Genomic DNA, 15937 nt, shown 5'->3' with positions numbered 1-15937 from the left:
GTGTATGATGCTGAAATCACTACTGCAGAAAGTACAAGTAAAAATGGGTCAAAGCTGCTGCAGTGCTAAATCTGAAGTCAGACCCGCTTATGAAGGATACATACCTTAATAATACATTTAATGTTAGTCTAAATAATAATATCTGCCAATATGAACTGTGTTGCATATAAAAATTAAACAAGCGAGAAATGTTATGTAAATGCATTTCTTCACTGTATACAATAAAACTATAAAATCTTGCATAATCATTCTGCCTTTATTGCACCTGCTGCTTTTATAATGCATTCCAGAAAGCAATTATATTTTGCAAAGATACAATTCATTGTATAATAAAATATAAATCTATTTGTATAGTGCTTTTCACAATAATTCATTTCAAAGCAGCTTTACAAAAGGTGCACATTTCATTACAGTCAATTCAAAAAAAAGCTAAAATGTTGTAAACATAGTTGGGCTCATACACATTTTTACTACTAAAATTTCATGATTTTGCCAAGACTTTCATGTAAATGTTCATGACCTAATGTTTCATGCAATGTCTACATATGCGTGGTAAAAGAAAAGCAATGCATGTTCAAATTTATTAGAGCATAGCATAAAACATGCAACAATCCATTTACTTTCAATTTATATCCATGCAAAATTAATTTAGATAATGCTTACACCGCACTAATAATATGAGAGTATGTGATTGGCCAAGGACAGAAAATAAGAGAAAAGCCTATATTCAAGTATTTGTCATGACTTTTCTAAAACTGTGTAGGTTTTTCTGTTTTTCCAAAACTTTTCCAGGCCTGGAAAATGCCATGTAAAAATTCCATGACTTTTCCAGGTTTTCCATGACTGTATGAACACTGTATAACCTGCAGTTGTACAGGATGTGATGTCCTTCCCCCCCTAAAAAATATATTTACATGTAATAATAATACATGTTTAAAGTCATAATATAAGCAAATACAGTGTTCATATTCAATCAGAATTAAGAGTTTATCATGTTTTAAAGTTCTCATTTTCAACAGTTTCATATTGTTAGTCATTAAATAAGGTTTTAAGATGTCTAATTAAAGCAAGGATTTTTAATAAACATTTTATAGAGATGACACCCTCAAATTGTATAAATTTGGGTTGAACTCAAAAATATTGTTTTTCCTAGCGCTAGAAATCACACTTTTGACATTTCAAGCCCTGTTGTTAATTTTAATGACTGTGGTACACTAATAAACAGCTGTTTTGATGCTCAAATATGTATTCAATATCATAATATCAGCATTAGTCAGTGTACTAACGTAATGTGTTTACTGAAGCACCGAAACCGCGCGTACAGCTTGGCAGTGTCACAAACACCAGTGAACTGCCCACACAGAGTGTATTTTATAGTCAAAAGTACTGTCCATTCGAAACCAACCAATAATATATAATCTTCAAATATATCAGTATAGTGTCTATGTAGAAAACTCTGTATTTGACACACAGCCGTTTGTGTCAGTGAGCAGAGCTAATGCGCAGCTAACTCTCGCTAGCTCAGCTAACGTAACATCCATAAAAACGACAGAGTTGATAGATCAAGCATATACATATACACACACAACCCTTATGGCAATTATATAGTTACTTATGTTATTAAAAGTACATTTTAGCTGTCACTTGGCTTGAAACTCACCCTCGAGCAGGCGCTGAATGATGCTGTCTATGTTGAGTTTGTCGATGTCAGCCATGACTAGCCGATAAAAACACAAACACCACCGCTTAAAACACACCAGACACGACAGATAAAACGACTTCGATTAAAAACAAACTGGTTAATCACAAAACTCTAAAAGAAAAGATTAAAATGCTCGAGCGGGCCCGTTAGACGCGCGTGCTGCGGCGGTGGCGCACCGGCTCTGCGGAAGGACACGCAATTCGGCTCGGTTTCACCGCTGATGGAAACGGGAGGGCGGATGAACACAAAGGAAAGGAAGAAAAGTAGTGCGGAGGAAAGAGGAGGGCGTGCCGCTGACTTTCACAATAACGTGTGACGTTGAATGTTAATTGCAATGAAAAACTTTTAAAAACACATGTTTAAAACATATCCTACACATTAACATAATTATTTATTTTAACCAACAACGTCTTTTGGCATGCTGTTATTACAGTAGACCTAATACAAATATTATTTCATTTGAAAAAATTGCATTATGCATTTAATTTATGCTGATTCGGGTATACACATGTACTAGTATTACATTATTTGACAGTTCTGTTTATGTTAATTAACCAGATGCCTTGTCAACTGTTATTTATTATAATAACCTAATAAAAAATTATTAATTTTGGCATAAAATCTAGTTTTACAGTATTTGACATGACCTTTTATATTAACTAACCACATTTTTTTGTCAATTGTCATTCATTATAGTAAAAAAAATATTATTTAATTTGTAGTATTTTTGCATTAGAAATTAATTAATGCTGATTTTGGCATTAAAAAAAAACTAGTTTTATAGTATTTGACATTACTTTTCATGTTAACTAACCTCATCCTTTGTCAACTGTCAATACCATTACATATTTTGTCATTTGTGGTAAGGTATTTACTCAGTATGCATTTAATTCATGCTAATTTAGGTATTAAAAATACTACAGCATTGCAATGCAGGCCCGTAGCCAGCCTATTAAAAGGGTTCTCAAAAAGTGGAACTTTTTGCAGCTATTCGGCTCATTTTTATCAAATACATTGACATTTTAAGCACAAATTTTTGGATTAGCTTGTCGGATGGTTATCATTACAATACTTTTTGACGCAACAAATATTTTCCTATATTTTTGTCAAAGTGCTTACCATACTATTAACAAAAAATTGTGTTTATTTACAACTGTGCATTTAAAATTTACACTATTACTTTTTACAAATAATGTAATGAGATTAGAATTTAAATTAAACATTTTGAACTAAGAAATTCGAAAAAATACTTATTTTTTCAAATGCTAATTTATTATTATCCATCATAAAATAAGGAATCTGTTCAAAGTTGTTTTAAATTAAAAAACTTAAGCCTATATTTAGAGAAATTATCAACCTACGTCACAGGGGTTCCTGGTGTCAATAGTAATAGTTGTGCGGTAGGGTGCCAAATCCAACTTTTCAAATGCAGCTTAACATTTACCGTACACCACACTGCTTTAATGCCAACTGCAGACATATTTAGCTATAAGGGAGCTGAATGGAGTGAGGACCTAATTAGAAATGCTGGACTCTGCAGTTCTCATGTTATATCAGGTGAGTTCACGCTATGCTGAATCAGACACGTTACTGGTTTTTGATTGCAGCAAAAACAGTTCAATATGGTTAATTAAACTGCGGACACTGAATGCCTAGAATGAAATGTGTGTTCACATAACCTGCTGTACAGGTGTAGTTTGCTGTGAGAATGCAGTAGTTCTGCTTGTTGATGATTATCCAGGCCTTGTACAGCTCCGTCTTCTTTCCTTGTCTTTGGCTGGGCAGAACCTCAGTTTTCAGCTCTACAGTGTTGAATCTGGTTATCATGGAGTATTATTTCTTGCTCAGAGCAAAACTGTTGGCATCCAAAGATTTGTATGTCTTTAACTTCTCTCTTGTAAAACACTTGGAGTTTTAGTGAGATAGTTGTATATTTTGGGCTGGATGCTTGGCCATCTCGTCTTATCCAATATCCATTAGGAGGGTGCTATCACAGATGAACGCTGCTCACTTTAACCTTAATTTTGCTGAACAACTGTGCTTATCACTGGGTGACGAGCTGTTGTAATACGCTGAAAGCATTATGTCAATAATATGTATAATATGTCATCAATATATCTTATCTCTAACACAACAGCAAACTCTGTTCCGCATCAGATGTTCACCATCTCATCTTTTAGGGGGAAATTAGTTCTTGTTCCAGCATCCTGATCACCTCAGATTAATTGCATAATGTACCTCTGAATAAACCACATTAAAAACACTGACACATCTCTGACAAAACAACATTGTGTATAAATTCATTTTTGCAAAACTCACATTTTAAAAAGCTATTACCATATGTTAATTATATGATAAACAGCATGTGCTTTTCTCAACGAAAAGGAGATATTTTTCATTCCTGCCTCAATGAAACAGAACTGTAGCGTCCTCTGGTGTTTGTTTCCTGTAATGTGCACTTACTTTTCATAGCATCTGAACAGATTGTGGTTAGAAACCCAACACATAGCCTAATACAAACACAACAGAACCTAAATGAATAATAATAATAATAATAATAATAATAATAATAATAATAATAATAATAATAATAATAATAATAATAATAATAGCCTAATAATAATAATAATAATAATAGCCTAATAATAATAATAATAATAATAATAATAATAATAATAATAGCCTAATAATAATAATAATAGCCTAATAATTATAATAATGATAATAATAATAATAATAATAATAGCCGAATAATAATAATAATAATAATAATAGCCTAATAATAATAATAATAATAATAATAATAATAATAGCCTAATAATAATAATAATAATAATAATAGCCTAATAATAATAATAATAGCCTAATAATAATAATAATAATAATAATAATAATAATAATAATAATAATTTTTGACACAGCACCACATAATCTGCATATTTATAACTAATATGTATCAACATCCAGATCTGTCTGACTAACCCCATCTCTGTTTTATGTTTATAGTCTTTCTTTTTTCTATATTTATTTTGTGTTGTCACTCGTCACTTTATGTACACTGGAAGCTTCTATAGCCAAAACAAATTCCTTGTGTGTGAAGCACACTTGGCAATAAAACCAATTCTGATTCTGATTCTGAATAATAATAATAATAATAATAATAATAATAATAATAATAATAACTAGATTATTTAAGTTTGTCGAGACAAACTTTGAGGCTGGCTTGACAAAGCCTGTTGGTAATAGTTTTTTAGTTTAAAACAGTTTGAAAAAAGTATGAGTAGATAGATAAATAGACAGACAGACAGACAGACAGACAGACAGACAGACAGACAGACAGACAGACAGACAGACAGACAGACAGACAGACAGACAGACAGACAGACAGACAGACAGACAGACAGACAGACAGACAGACAGACAGATAGATAGATAGATAGATAGATAGATAGATAGATAGATAGATAGATAGATAGATAGATAGATAGATAGATAGATAGATAAAGGTAAAACAGTTTGAAATAGTATAGATAAATAGTATGAGCTCACAAAGTTTGTTCAATGTTAAGTCAATGACAGTGAAAGAAATATCCATGTAGTCACTCTCCAAATATTCTGTTTTGTAACTGTGTCTTATCTTATTGTAAGTTGTCCCTGTACTAGGCGCCTTGACGTTGCGCCTTGACATTCTTGAGCACTGGATAAAATTGTTCTGCCTAACTGAGCTGAATATTTGCACGTATTCATAACCCATGTAACCCTGAGTATGATGTATAAAAGCTGGGAATACCCCAGTCTTCTTTAGAAGAGAGCAATAAACTGTTGGATTCACATCTCTCAGTTGTTGTTGCCTTCCTGGAGCTCCAGCTTACTGAGGAAACACACAGACGGTCTGCAATTTATCCCAACAACTTGGTGACCCCCGACGTGATGAAGCTGATCAGGTAAGACATGAATTTGGTTTTGACTACCTGATTAGTTTCATCACTGAACTGAGTGTTCAGGAAGCTGGCAAGACATGAATTTGGTTTGACTGCCTGATAAGCTTCATTACTGAACTGAGTAATCCTTGGCTGGGATTTTCCCTGAAAAGCCAAGAAGAGCGCGCTATACAAAAGTAAAACGATCATTCTGTGTGTTTTCTAGTAAGTATTTACTAACATGGGTGGTTCATACCCCAAGCCTGAGATAGGGGAAGGCCCTAAAGATTGGATGTATCGATGTGGGTGGGGATATTACACTAATCCATGGTTAGATAATCTAGCAGGGTGGACTGAGGCACAAGCGATGCGTCCCTACCCTAGAGATGGGTCATTTGACCCCCATGTGCTAAAACGGGCTCACAAATTAATTTATGAAAGTGAAGGAGATCCCGAATGGGACCATGATTATATGAAAAAGGGTTATGAAATCTGGATGAAGATGATGAGTGTGTGGAATGATAAACAAAATATTAACCTACCAAAAGAGGTAAAGAAATTAATTCCGAAGCCTCTTAAAGGATCAGCATCAAAGATTGAGGTAAAAAGAAAGGAGACACCCAAAGTGCCTCCAGCCCCTGTTGTTACTGTTCCCTCAGTTACAGTTACTGTTCCTACTCCTACCCTCTCCTCCCCCATTCCTGATGAGGGGCAAGGAAAGGCACATCAGAGGATGCCTCTGTATCCAGTACAAGAATTAGAGGGGCTTCGCACAGAGAAACCAGACCAAGGGGATAATCAGGCTTTCCTATGGGTCTCAAAGAAAGGGGGACATGCTGAAGTAACCCCTCCCTTCGCAACACAGCTCAAGGATGTCATTTCACTGCTTCCTGATATGAGCAGGCCAGTAGAATTTGTCGAAACTATGATACGTGTCTCTAGAAATGCACAGCTTACAGGAGCTGATTATAAATTTATATTGATGAACAAAATGGGGTCTCAATATGATGAGACAGCCCTCATTGATACTGTTCTATGCTTGTGCTCTAAAAATGATAAGGTTAAACTACAACCCCAGCAAATGATGCGTAGAGTAAAAATTACATTAAACTATGTTACAAGCATCAGCCACTGACGAGGATAAGTGCTTCTGGGACGCCTTTTCTTCCACGTTTGATGAAAAGATGGGTCTATGGCACGACAACACTGGTCGCCTATGTCTCCCACATGTGGCACTGTCATTCCTCGTCCACGAATTTCATGGTGTCACTCATCGTGGACGAAGAGGGGTACATGAAACGATGCGATCTTTGTTTTGTGTCCCAAAACTAGAAACCACCATTAATAACATACTTGACAAATGCCTTATATGTGCTCAATATAATGTATCAAAGCCTGTGGCACAGCACCAACATTTACCAAGACCAATTACACCTTTTTCTGAATGGCAAGTAGATTTCACACATATGCCCAAGAGGGGACCGTTTAAGTATCTACTGGTTTGCGTGGATAAATTTTCAAAATGGGTAGAAGCTTTTCCTTGCTCAAGGGAAAATGCAAAGGTGGTAACACAGAAATTGATCTCTGAAATTATACCTAGATATGGGATCCCACAAAGTATCGATTCAGATAAAGGAACACCTTTTACATCAAAGGTAACGCAACAATTGGCAACTGAATTAAATATAAATTGGCGTTTCCACATACCCTATCATCCACAATCATCTGGATTTGTGGAGCGAACTAACAGAACCTTGAAAGGAAAGATAAAGAAGGCCTTAAGACAACACGGTCATAAAGATTGGGTAAAAATTTTACCAATAGTACTAGCAGATTTGAGAATGACACCACAAGCAAATTTGGATTCTTTATCACCATATGAGGTGGTCATGGGAAGACCTTTCCCTATCCCATGGCAAGGGGGAATTATGGGAGTGGGTATTGAGCTTTCTAACCACATATCAGAATTCTCAGCGGCCCTAATTCAGAAACTTAATCAGTATTGGGAAAGGGTAACAAAGAAACACCCTGAAATTCCACTTGAGGCAGCACACCCTTTCCAGATAGGGGACAAGGTGCTAATAAAAGATATAAAACCCCAGAAAGATTTAACTGACCCCAAATACGAAGGGCCAGCTGAGGTTCTGGCTGTTACACGCACTGCTGTATTAACTGATCTTTTTCCACAGTGGATCCATGGCACCAGAGTGAAACCATTGAAGTAAATGTCTATGATATGATATTAATAGTTTTTGTTTTGCAGACTACTTCTACTGATAACCCTACTGGGACTGACACAGGCCCACACTGAAGTACACAACTTATTCTGGCAGTATGCTAACTGGACTGCACGACAGACAACCAATGAGTCATGTGTTGTCTGCCAAGAAGTGTTCTCCTCTGCTGTGACTATATCCTTGAAACCTTTGCCTTTTACATGTACTAAACTTGCTTTTTGTACAAATGCTTTGGGAGATATTTATGAGTGGCGCCCCACATGTGTTTCTAACAAGAAAACATGGGAGCCTCTTTGCAAATCAACTAGCAGAAAGAATCATTCTGTTGTAATACCTACACCTAGAACTATGGGTTTGAATATTTTGTTGACGAAACCCCAGGGGTTCACTTTTTCTTTTTGCTTTAATGAGACAAATGGAGGTAATGTATCCACCTTAAGAGCTAAAGATTGTAATATAGTAATTGGCGAGAGGGATCGATTTTCAGGGGTATATTTACCGTGGCGAAAGAATAAAAAATATAGTTCTCTACTAAGTGTTTGTCCACGTTACATCCCAGGCACCTGTGAACTGAACAAACTTAAATGTGCTAATATCACAAATGAGACAGCTGTCACGGCATGTTACAACCTGAACAACACATACTGTCAACGCAGCAACGTAACTTGTGTCCCCACTTGGCCGAGACAGGATGCGGTCCTGGCCGATGACTGGTACTGGTATTGTGGGGGAGAAACCATCTTCAACACTTACCCCACCAATTGGACTGGTCTTTGTACTGTGATCCAATTACAACACATGGTCACTGTCATGCATCTTGCCAGACAATCCAAAAGGGAACGGAGGTCAGTTCCCCAGGACGACGTACCCGACGAACACCGTATGAGATCACACTGGACTAGATTCTGGGAGGCTATGATTCCCAGTTTTGGCGTAGCAGATGCCTTAAAACAGCAAGAGATCATGCATTATAGACTGGCCTCTTTTATAAACAGTACCACGGATGCCATTTCTGGACTAAGAGAGGAGATGAGAGCTCTGAGACTAATGACTATGCAAAACAGACTGGCTCTGGACATGCTCTTAGCGGAAAGAGGCGGGGGCTGCTCCCTGGTCGGAGAGAGCCAATGCTGCACTTACGTTCCCGCGGATGATGAGGATCTTGGACGAGTAGGACAAGCTGTAAAGGCGATGAAAAGGATATCATCACAGGTGTATGAGGATGAGATGAAGGAAAGAAATTTTAATTGGGGATGGGGATTTTTAGAAAGCCTGTTTGGATCATTGGCTCCATATGTCTCAATGGTAGTACCGGTACTTATTATTTTCTTATGTGTATGTATTTTTGGTCCATGTCTTCTGAGATGTTTTATGGAAAGAATGTATAGGATGGTTAATGCCTTAGGTAAAGGGTTATGAACATTTAGCTATGAATGGAACTGAGGGTAACCATTTAACAAATAGAGTTTATGAGAATATGGTATGATCCAGGCTCTTGTAAAAACAGAGCCTGGAAGAGGGGATTGAAAGAAATATCCATGTAGTCACTCTCCAAATATTCTGTTTTGTAACTGTGTCTTATCTTATTGTAAGTTGTCCCTGTACTAGGCGCCTTGACGTTGCGCCTTGACATTCTTGAGCACTGGATAAAATTGTTCTGCCTAACTGAGCTGAATATTTGCACGTATTCATAACCCATGTAACCCTGAGTATGATGTATAAAAGCTGGGAATACCCCAGTCTTCTTTAGAAGAGAGCAATAAACTGTTGGATTCACATCTCTCAGTTGTTGTTGCCTTCCTGGAGCTCCAGCTTACTGAGGAAACACACAGACGGTCTGCAATTTATCCCAACAGACAGTCTTTTGCAATGGAAGTCTATGGGACAGTTGCTAGAGTGCAGTATCTGGTAGTTAGGGTGTGGCTAGAAAGTTAAAAGCTCATCCGTTATTGGCAGTTTAGAAGTCTGAGTTAAATGAGCTCAGCCATAAGTCTGTATGATAATCTGATGCAAAGTTATGAGATCACAAAGTTTGGTAAAATGTTAAATCTATGAGACTTTTCAGATTTTTCTATTACATCAAGCGTCAACCAGATTTACACAATGGCTTGGCTTCTGCCCATTAGTAAAAGCTTGAGCTAAAGATTAAAGAGTACACACACTGTGCATGAGTTATATGTTGTTGCCTGCACCGCAGGAAAATGAAGTTGTCAATATATTCATTCATTCATTCATTTTCTTGTCGGCTTAGTCCCTGTATTAATCTGGGGTTGCCACAGCGGAATGAACCACCAACCCATCCAGCACGTTTCCATGCAGCGGATGCCCTTCCAGCCACAACACATCTCTGGGAAACATCCACAAACACACTCATACACTAAAGACAATTTAGCCTACCCAATTCACCTGTACTGCATGTCTTTGGACTGTGGGGGAAACCGGAGCACCCGGAGGAAACCCACGCAAACGCAGGGAGAACATGCAAACTCCACACAGAAACATCAATTGAGCCGAGGATCGAACCAGCGACCTTCTTGCTGTGAGGCAACAGCACTAGTCTGCGCCACTGCTTTGCCCTGTTGTCAATATAATACACATTAGTTTTCAACATAATCATTTAAACATATATTACAGAACAGTTTGAGTGAACAATTGCTCTGCACTAATGTAAATATACATAACTTTAGATACTTGCACTGCAGGTGTAAATAAGCAGGGTATTACGTGCATAGAGAATAATTAGGTCCTCACTCCATTCAGCTCCCTTTTAGCCAAAGACGTCTGCGGTTGGCATTAAAGCAGTGTGGTGTACGGTAAAAGTTACGTTTTCTATTTTTAGACTTTCAATTTTGGCATCCTACCGCACAACTTGACATGTTTGCTATTGCAACCAATCTTTTTTTTGCAACTGATATGCGCGGTTGAATAAAACCAACCCGGGCTCATTGTGGAAACGTAGCCCCGCGGACGTTTCTGCGGACCGCGAAATACGTCCTGGGAGGTACGTATTCGAGCAGTTTTTGTTTTCGCGGATCCGCAAGAGGCCGCTGTGTGTGCTTTTTCGCATCTCGAGCGCCTCTCACGCTCGCGCCCGCGCTGTTCTCGTGTGAAAAGCCGCCGGAGTCCGACGTGGAGCATCTGTCCGTCCGACTGGCTGGCTGAACGACCGGGCAGCCGGCCGATCGGCCGACCTGGCCGCCCTCCTCTTGCTCCTCCTTCTCCTTCCCTAAACCCAAGTGACGATTGCAAAAGCCGTCCAGAAAAAAAAAAAAATCAAAAGCCCTCGTCTTCGATTTAGACCGCCCCGCAGCGTTCGCTCGAGAAAAACTAAACGTAGCCGGAGGTAAATCGCAGTCTCCAGAAACGTCCACGGGGCTACGTTTCCAGAATGAGCTTGGGTTGAATAAAACCGTGCATACACAGGGGTGCAGTGGGTAATGATCGTGCTACAAGCTGCACCACTATGATAGTTATGATAATTATTGTTAATCAATATTATAAATATAATATAAGAAATGTATCTCATATAACAATGAGTGACAGCGAAGAGATCAGTCAGCGTACAGTTGTGTCTTCAGCCCATACAGGTGTGTATATGAGCAGCAGGATAGTGAATCTCTAAAATAGACTGAGAAACAGGAGCTCCTGTTGTTCATAATCCTCTGCTGGCGGCTCCGGTCTCCAACAATACCAGCACATCCAGTCCTGGATTAACACCCGAACACTGTGAGGAAAGTGGTGGAGAGAGAGACACGTCAGTCCCTCAGTTAATACAACACTACCCTAACAATACATGTAAGAATACTAGAGTGAAGTATAGAGTTTGTGTTCCATACTGTGACATTTATACTATATATTATTAAAAACTGAATAGTCCAGCATAGTGAACTGATAAATTAACAAGCCTAATTTAGCCTTTACTGCAGTAAACTAAAGTGTATTGTAGTTTAACATACCCAACTTCCTCAGGATAAAATAAAATACCCTGCAGTAGTTGGGCCTTTGTTTATATTACTGTAGCTGTTACCATAGCAACTGTATGATTAGTACAACAGATTAATTACGTTAGTTGTTGTGTTACCATAGCAACTGTAGAATTACTACAACAGATTAATTCCTATAGTTGTTGTGTTACCATAGCAACTGTAGAATTACTACAACAGATTAATTCCTATAGTTGTTGTGTTACCATAGCAACTGTAGAATTACTACAACAGATTAATTACGTTAGTTGTTGTGTTACCATAGCAACTGTAGAATTACTACAACAGATTAATTCCTAAAGTTGTTGTGTTACCATAGCAACTGTAGAATTACTACAACAGATTAATTCCTATAGTTGTTGTGTTACCATAGCAACTGTAGAATTACTACAACAGATTAATTCCTATAGTTGTTGTGTTACCATAGCAACTGTAGAATTACTACAACAAATTAATTCCTATAGTTGTTGTGTTACCATAGCAACTGTATAATTAATACAACAGATTAATTGCGTTAGTTGTTGTGTTACCATAGCAACTGTGGAATTACTACAACAGATTAATTACGTTAGTTGTTGTGTTACCATAGCAACTGTATAATTAATACAACAGATTAATTGCGTGAGTTGTTGTGTTACCATAGCAACTGTAGAATTACTACAACAGATTAATTACGTTAGTTGTTGTGTTACTATAGCAACTGTATAATTAATACAACAGATTAATTGCGTGAGTTGTTGTGTTACCATAGCAACTGTAGAATTACTACAACAGATTAATTACGTTAGTTGTTGTTTTACCATAGCAACTGTATAATAACCACAACAGATTAATTGTTGTGGTGTATATTTCATGTATATTGTGTAGGTGTATGTATGTATGCATGTACGGTGCATGCATGCATATGTGAGGACTATTGTGTGCGTGATTGTGTGGATATATGCATTTATGTGTGTACATATATGTGATTATCCGAGTATATATTTGTTGTTTATTATGCTTTATTTGTCTATACATTTTTATGTGGTTTATTTTAATACTTGCTTGCTGTTTGTGAAGTGCTTTGAGTTGCATGTTTGTAGGAAAAGTGCTATTCAAATAAAATTACTTATTTAAAATATTTTATTATTATTATTATTATTATTATTATTATTATTATTATTATTATTATTATTATTATTATTATTATTATTATTATAATTACCATAGTTGTTAAGTAACCATAGCAACTGTAGAATAATCACAACAGATCAATAACGTTAGTTGTTGAGTTACCATAGAAACTGTAGAATCACCACAACAGATTAATTACAATAATTACTATATTAATTACTATAGCTGTTGTGTTACCATAGCAACTGTAGAAATACCACAAGATATTAATTACTATATTTGTTGTGTTACCAAAGCAGCTGTAGAATTACCACAACAGATTAATTACGTTAGTTGTTGAATTACAATAGCAACTGTAGAATTACTAAAACAGATTAATTTCTATAGTTGTTGTGTTACCATAGCAACTGTAGAATAATCACAACAGATCATTTATGTTAGTTGTTGAGTTACCATAAAAACTGTAGAATCCCCACAACAGATTAATTACTATAATTACTATATTAATTACTATACTTGTTGTGTTACCATAGCAACTATTGAAATACCACAACATAATAATTAACTATATTTGTTGTGTTACCATAGCAACTGTAGAATTACCACAACAGATTATTTACCGTAGTTGTTGTGTTACCATAGTTACTATATAATTACCACAACAGATTTATCACTATAGTTGGTGTGTTACCATAACAACTATAAAACAGATGAATTCACATACATTATTGTATGTTTGGAAAAATAATTTATTATTTACTACAAGAATTTTAAATAACATTTGGATTCTTTTATCCGCACTTTCACTTGAGAAACCAAATGACAATGGAATTCTGGTGACAAAAAAAGAATATAACTTTTATGCTTAATGCAAGGGGTGAAATGACAAAGTGCTAAAAGCTAACTTAAAGAGACATTTCACCCAGAATTGTACATTTAGTCAGCATTGAATAGTTCCACACCTTTATGAGATTTTCTTTTTGTTGCAGAGAATTTGAAGAATGTTGGAAACTGGTAACCATTCACTTCTATAGTAGCAAAAATACCTACGGAAATCAATGGTTTCCAGCTTCTAACATTCTTCACAATATCTTCTTTTCTGTTCAACAGAAGAAAGAAAGGTTTAAAACAAGTGGTGGGTGATTTTCCGAATTTTCATTTTTAGGTGAACTGTTCCTTAATTAAAAGTCAAAACAGGAATATGAATCCCTAAACCCACTTAATTTTGGTGGCGCAGTGGGTAGTGCTGTCACCTCAAAGTAAGAAGGTGGCTGGTTTGAGCCTCGGCTGGGTCAGTTGGTATTTTTGTGTGGAGTTTGCATGTTCTCCCCGTGTTGGCGTGGGTTTCCTCCGGGTGCTCCGGTTTCCCACACAGTCCAAACACATGCATGCGCTATAGGAGAATTGATTAACTAAATTGGTTGTACTGTATGTGTGTGTGTGTGTGTGAGTGTGTGAGTGTGTGAGTGTGTGTGTGTGTGTGTGTGTGTGTGTGTGTGTGTGTGTGTGTGTGTGTGTGTGTGAGTGTGTGTGTGTGAGTGTGTGAGTGTGTGTGTGTGTGTGTGTGTGTATGGATGTTTTCCAGTGATGGGTTGCAGCTGGAGGGGCATCCGCTGCATAAAACACATTCTAAGTTGGCGGTTCATTCCGCTGTGGCGACCCCAGATTAATAAAGGGAATAAGCCAAAAAGAAAATGAATGAATAAAGTTATTATCTTTAGCTATTCTGCTTCCCAAAAATTTATCTTGAATTGTGAATGCTGAGTTATTTGTATTTTAAAATTTACATTTATTCTTTTAGCAGATGCTTCAATCCAAAACCACTTACAAGTAAGAATAAAAGGATAAAATAAATCATCAGTTAATTATATTTATATTATATTAAAAACAATGATCTAACAACAATTTAATTTAAACAATCTTTACTTTTTTATTTATTTACACTTTTACTTTATTTTAATTGTTTTTGTGACTATAATACTTTTTTTGTGTGTGTGTGTGAAGTGTGCTGTAATGTTTCCATGCGCAGTAGGTCCTGTCAGTGCTGTTAATGACAGCAGGATCAGACAGGGCTGCTCATTGTCTCAGCCGCTGCATTAAGACTGTATTATATTACATGCGGCACACAGAAATAACAGCGCAGGCTTTGACTTTATCCCAGCAGAAAATACTGACACCTGTTTCTGAAAGTCACTCAGAAAACATCCGCACAAACCCAGTAGCCGGTTCTAAACATTTATTTCTGAATATGTTGAAGAAAGAATATTAAGATGTATATAACCTCATATTAACCTCATGTTCGAGCGTGCGGGGTTGAAGTCTAGAAGGGATACAGCTGCGGATACTCACATCATTCATTTTCTTTTCAGCTTAGTCCCTTTATTAGTTTAAAACAATTAGTCCCATTAGTACGGTGGCCGGGAAGTGCAAAACAACATTACAAAGTGTGAAACACTTTTACAAAGCTCGAGACAAATTCACATTTTGAAAAACATTTTTACTTATCATCAGACACAATTACAGAGGAAAAACAATTTTACCAACGACAAAACAAATTTACATTTTAGAAAAAAATTAACAAGATGCAAAACACTTTTACAAGGGAATCTGTAATCGTAAATTTGTTTCAGGATTTGTAAAAGTGTTTTGCGTCTTGTTAATATCTTTAGACTTTAAACTTAAAACAACAACATGCGAACTCCACACAGAAATGCCAACTGACCTAGCCGAGGCTTGAACCAGTGACTTTCTTGCTGTGAGGCGAACGTGCTACCCACTGCGCCACCATGGAGCGGTTTAGGATTTTACAGGGTTCTGGAATTTGTTAAAGGGATTTAATTTTACACTAAAAAACTCGATGTAATCCAACGATAGGTCAAATATAGACAAACCAAGACTAAAAAATGCCTGGAAAGTTTCTGGCGTGGTTTTCCCCCACAGTCCAAACACCATACATTCCTCCATACTCTTCTCTTCCCATCC

The 15937-nt window shown here is 36.7% G+C and overlaps 2 protein-coding genes and 1 long non-coding RNA gene across 5 annotated transcripts in view; 1 reads left to right on the top strand and 2 right to left on the bottom strand.

Moving 5' to 3' along the window:
- ppp1cc (protein phosphatase 1, catalytic subunit, gamma isozyme) overlaps nt 1-1897 on the bottom strand; it is a 36896-nt gene extending 34999 nt beyond the window's left edge. For all 3 annotated transcript variants that reach the window (XR_012406621.1, XR_012406622.1, XM_695376.8), the window contains exon 1: nt 1661-1897. Coding sequence is in view for 1 of the 3 variants with exons in the window: in XM_695376.8 (XP_700468.5) it covers nt 1661-1715 (55 nt within the window). In the remaining 2 variants the exon portion in view is untranslated. The remainder of the gene's footprint in view (nt 1-1660) is intronic.
- Nucleotides 1-15937, bottom strand: part of si:ch73-55i23.1 — a 782803-nt gene that overhangs the window by 302563 nt on the left and 464303 nt on the right. The window lies entirely within an intron of this gene.
- Nucleotides 5379-9637, top strand: LOC137491386 (uncharacterized). The gene is made up of 2 exons (XR_012406626.1): nt 5379-5646; nt 7886-9637. It is a non-coding gene; the product is annotated as an uncharacterized lncRNA (long non-coding RNA).

This window comes from Danio rerio, chromosome 5, assembly GCF_049306965.1.
Source record: "Danio rerio strain Tuebingen ecotype United States chromosome 5, GRCz12tu, whole genome shotgun sequence".
NCBI lineage: Eukaryota > Metazoa > Chordata > Actinopteri > Cypriniformes > Danionidae > Danio > Danio rerio.
The sequence above is the reverse complement of the archived record's forward strand: the minus strand, read 5'-3'. Positions and strand labels throughout refer to the sequence as shown.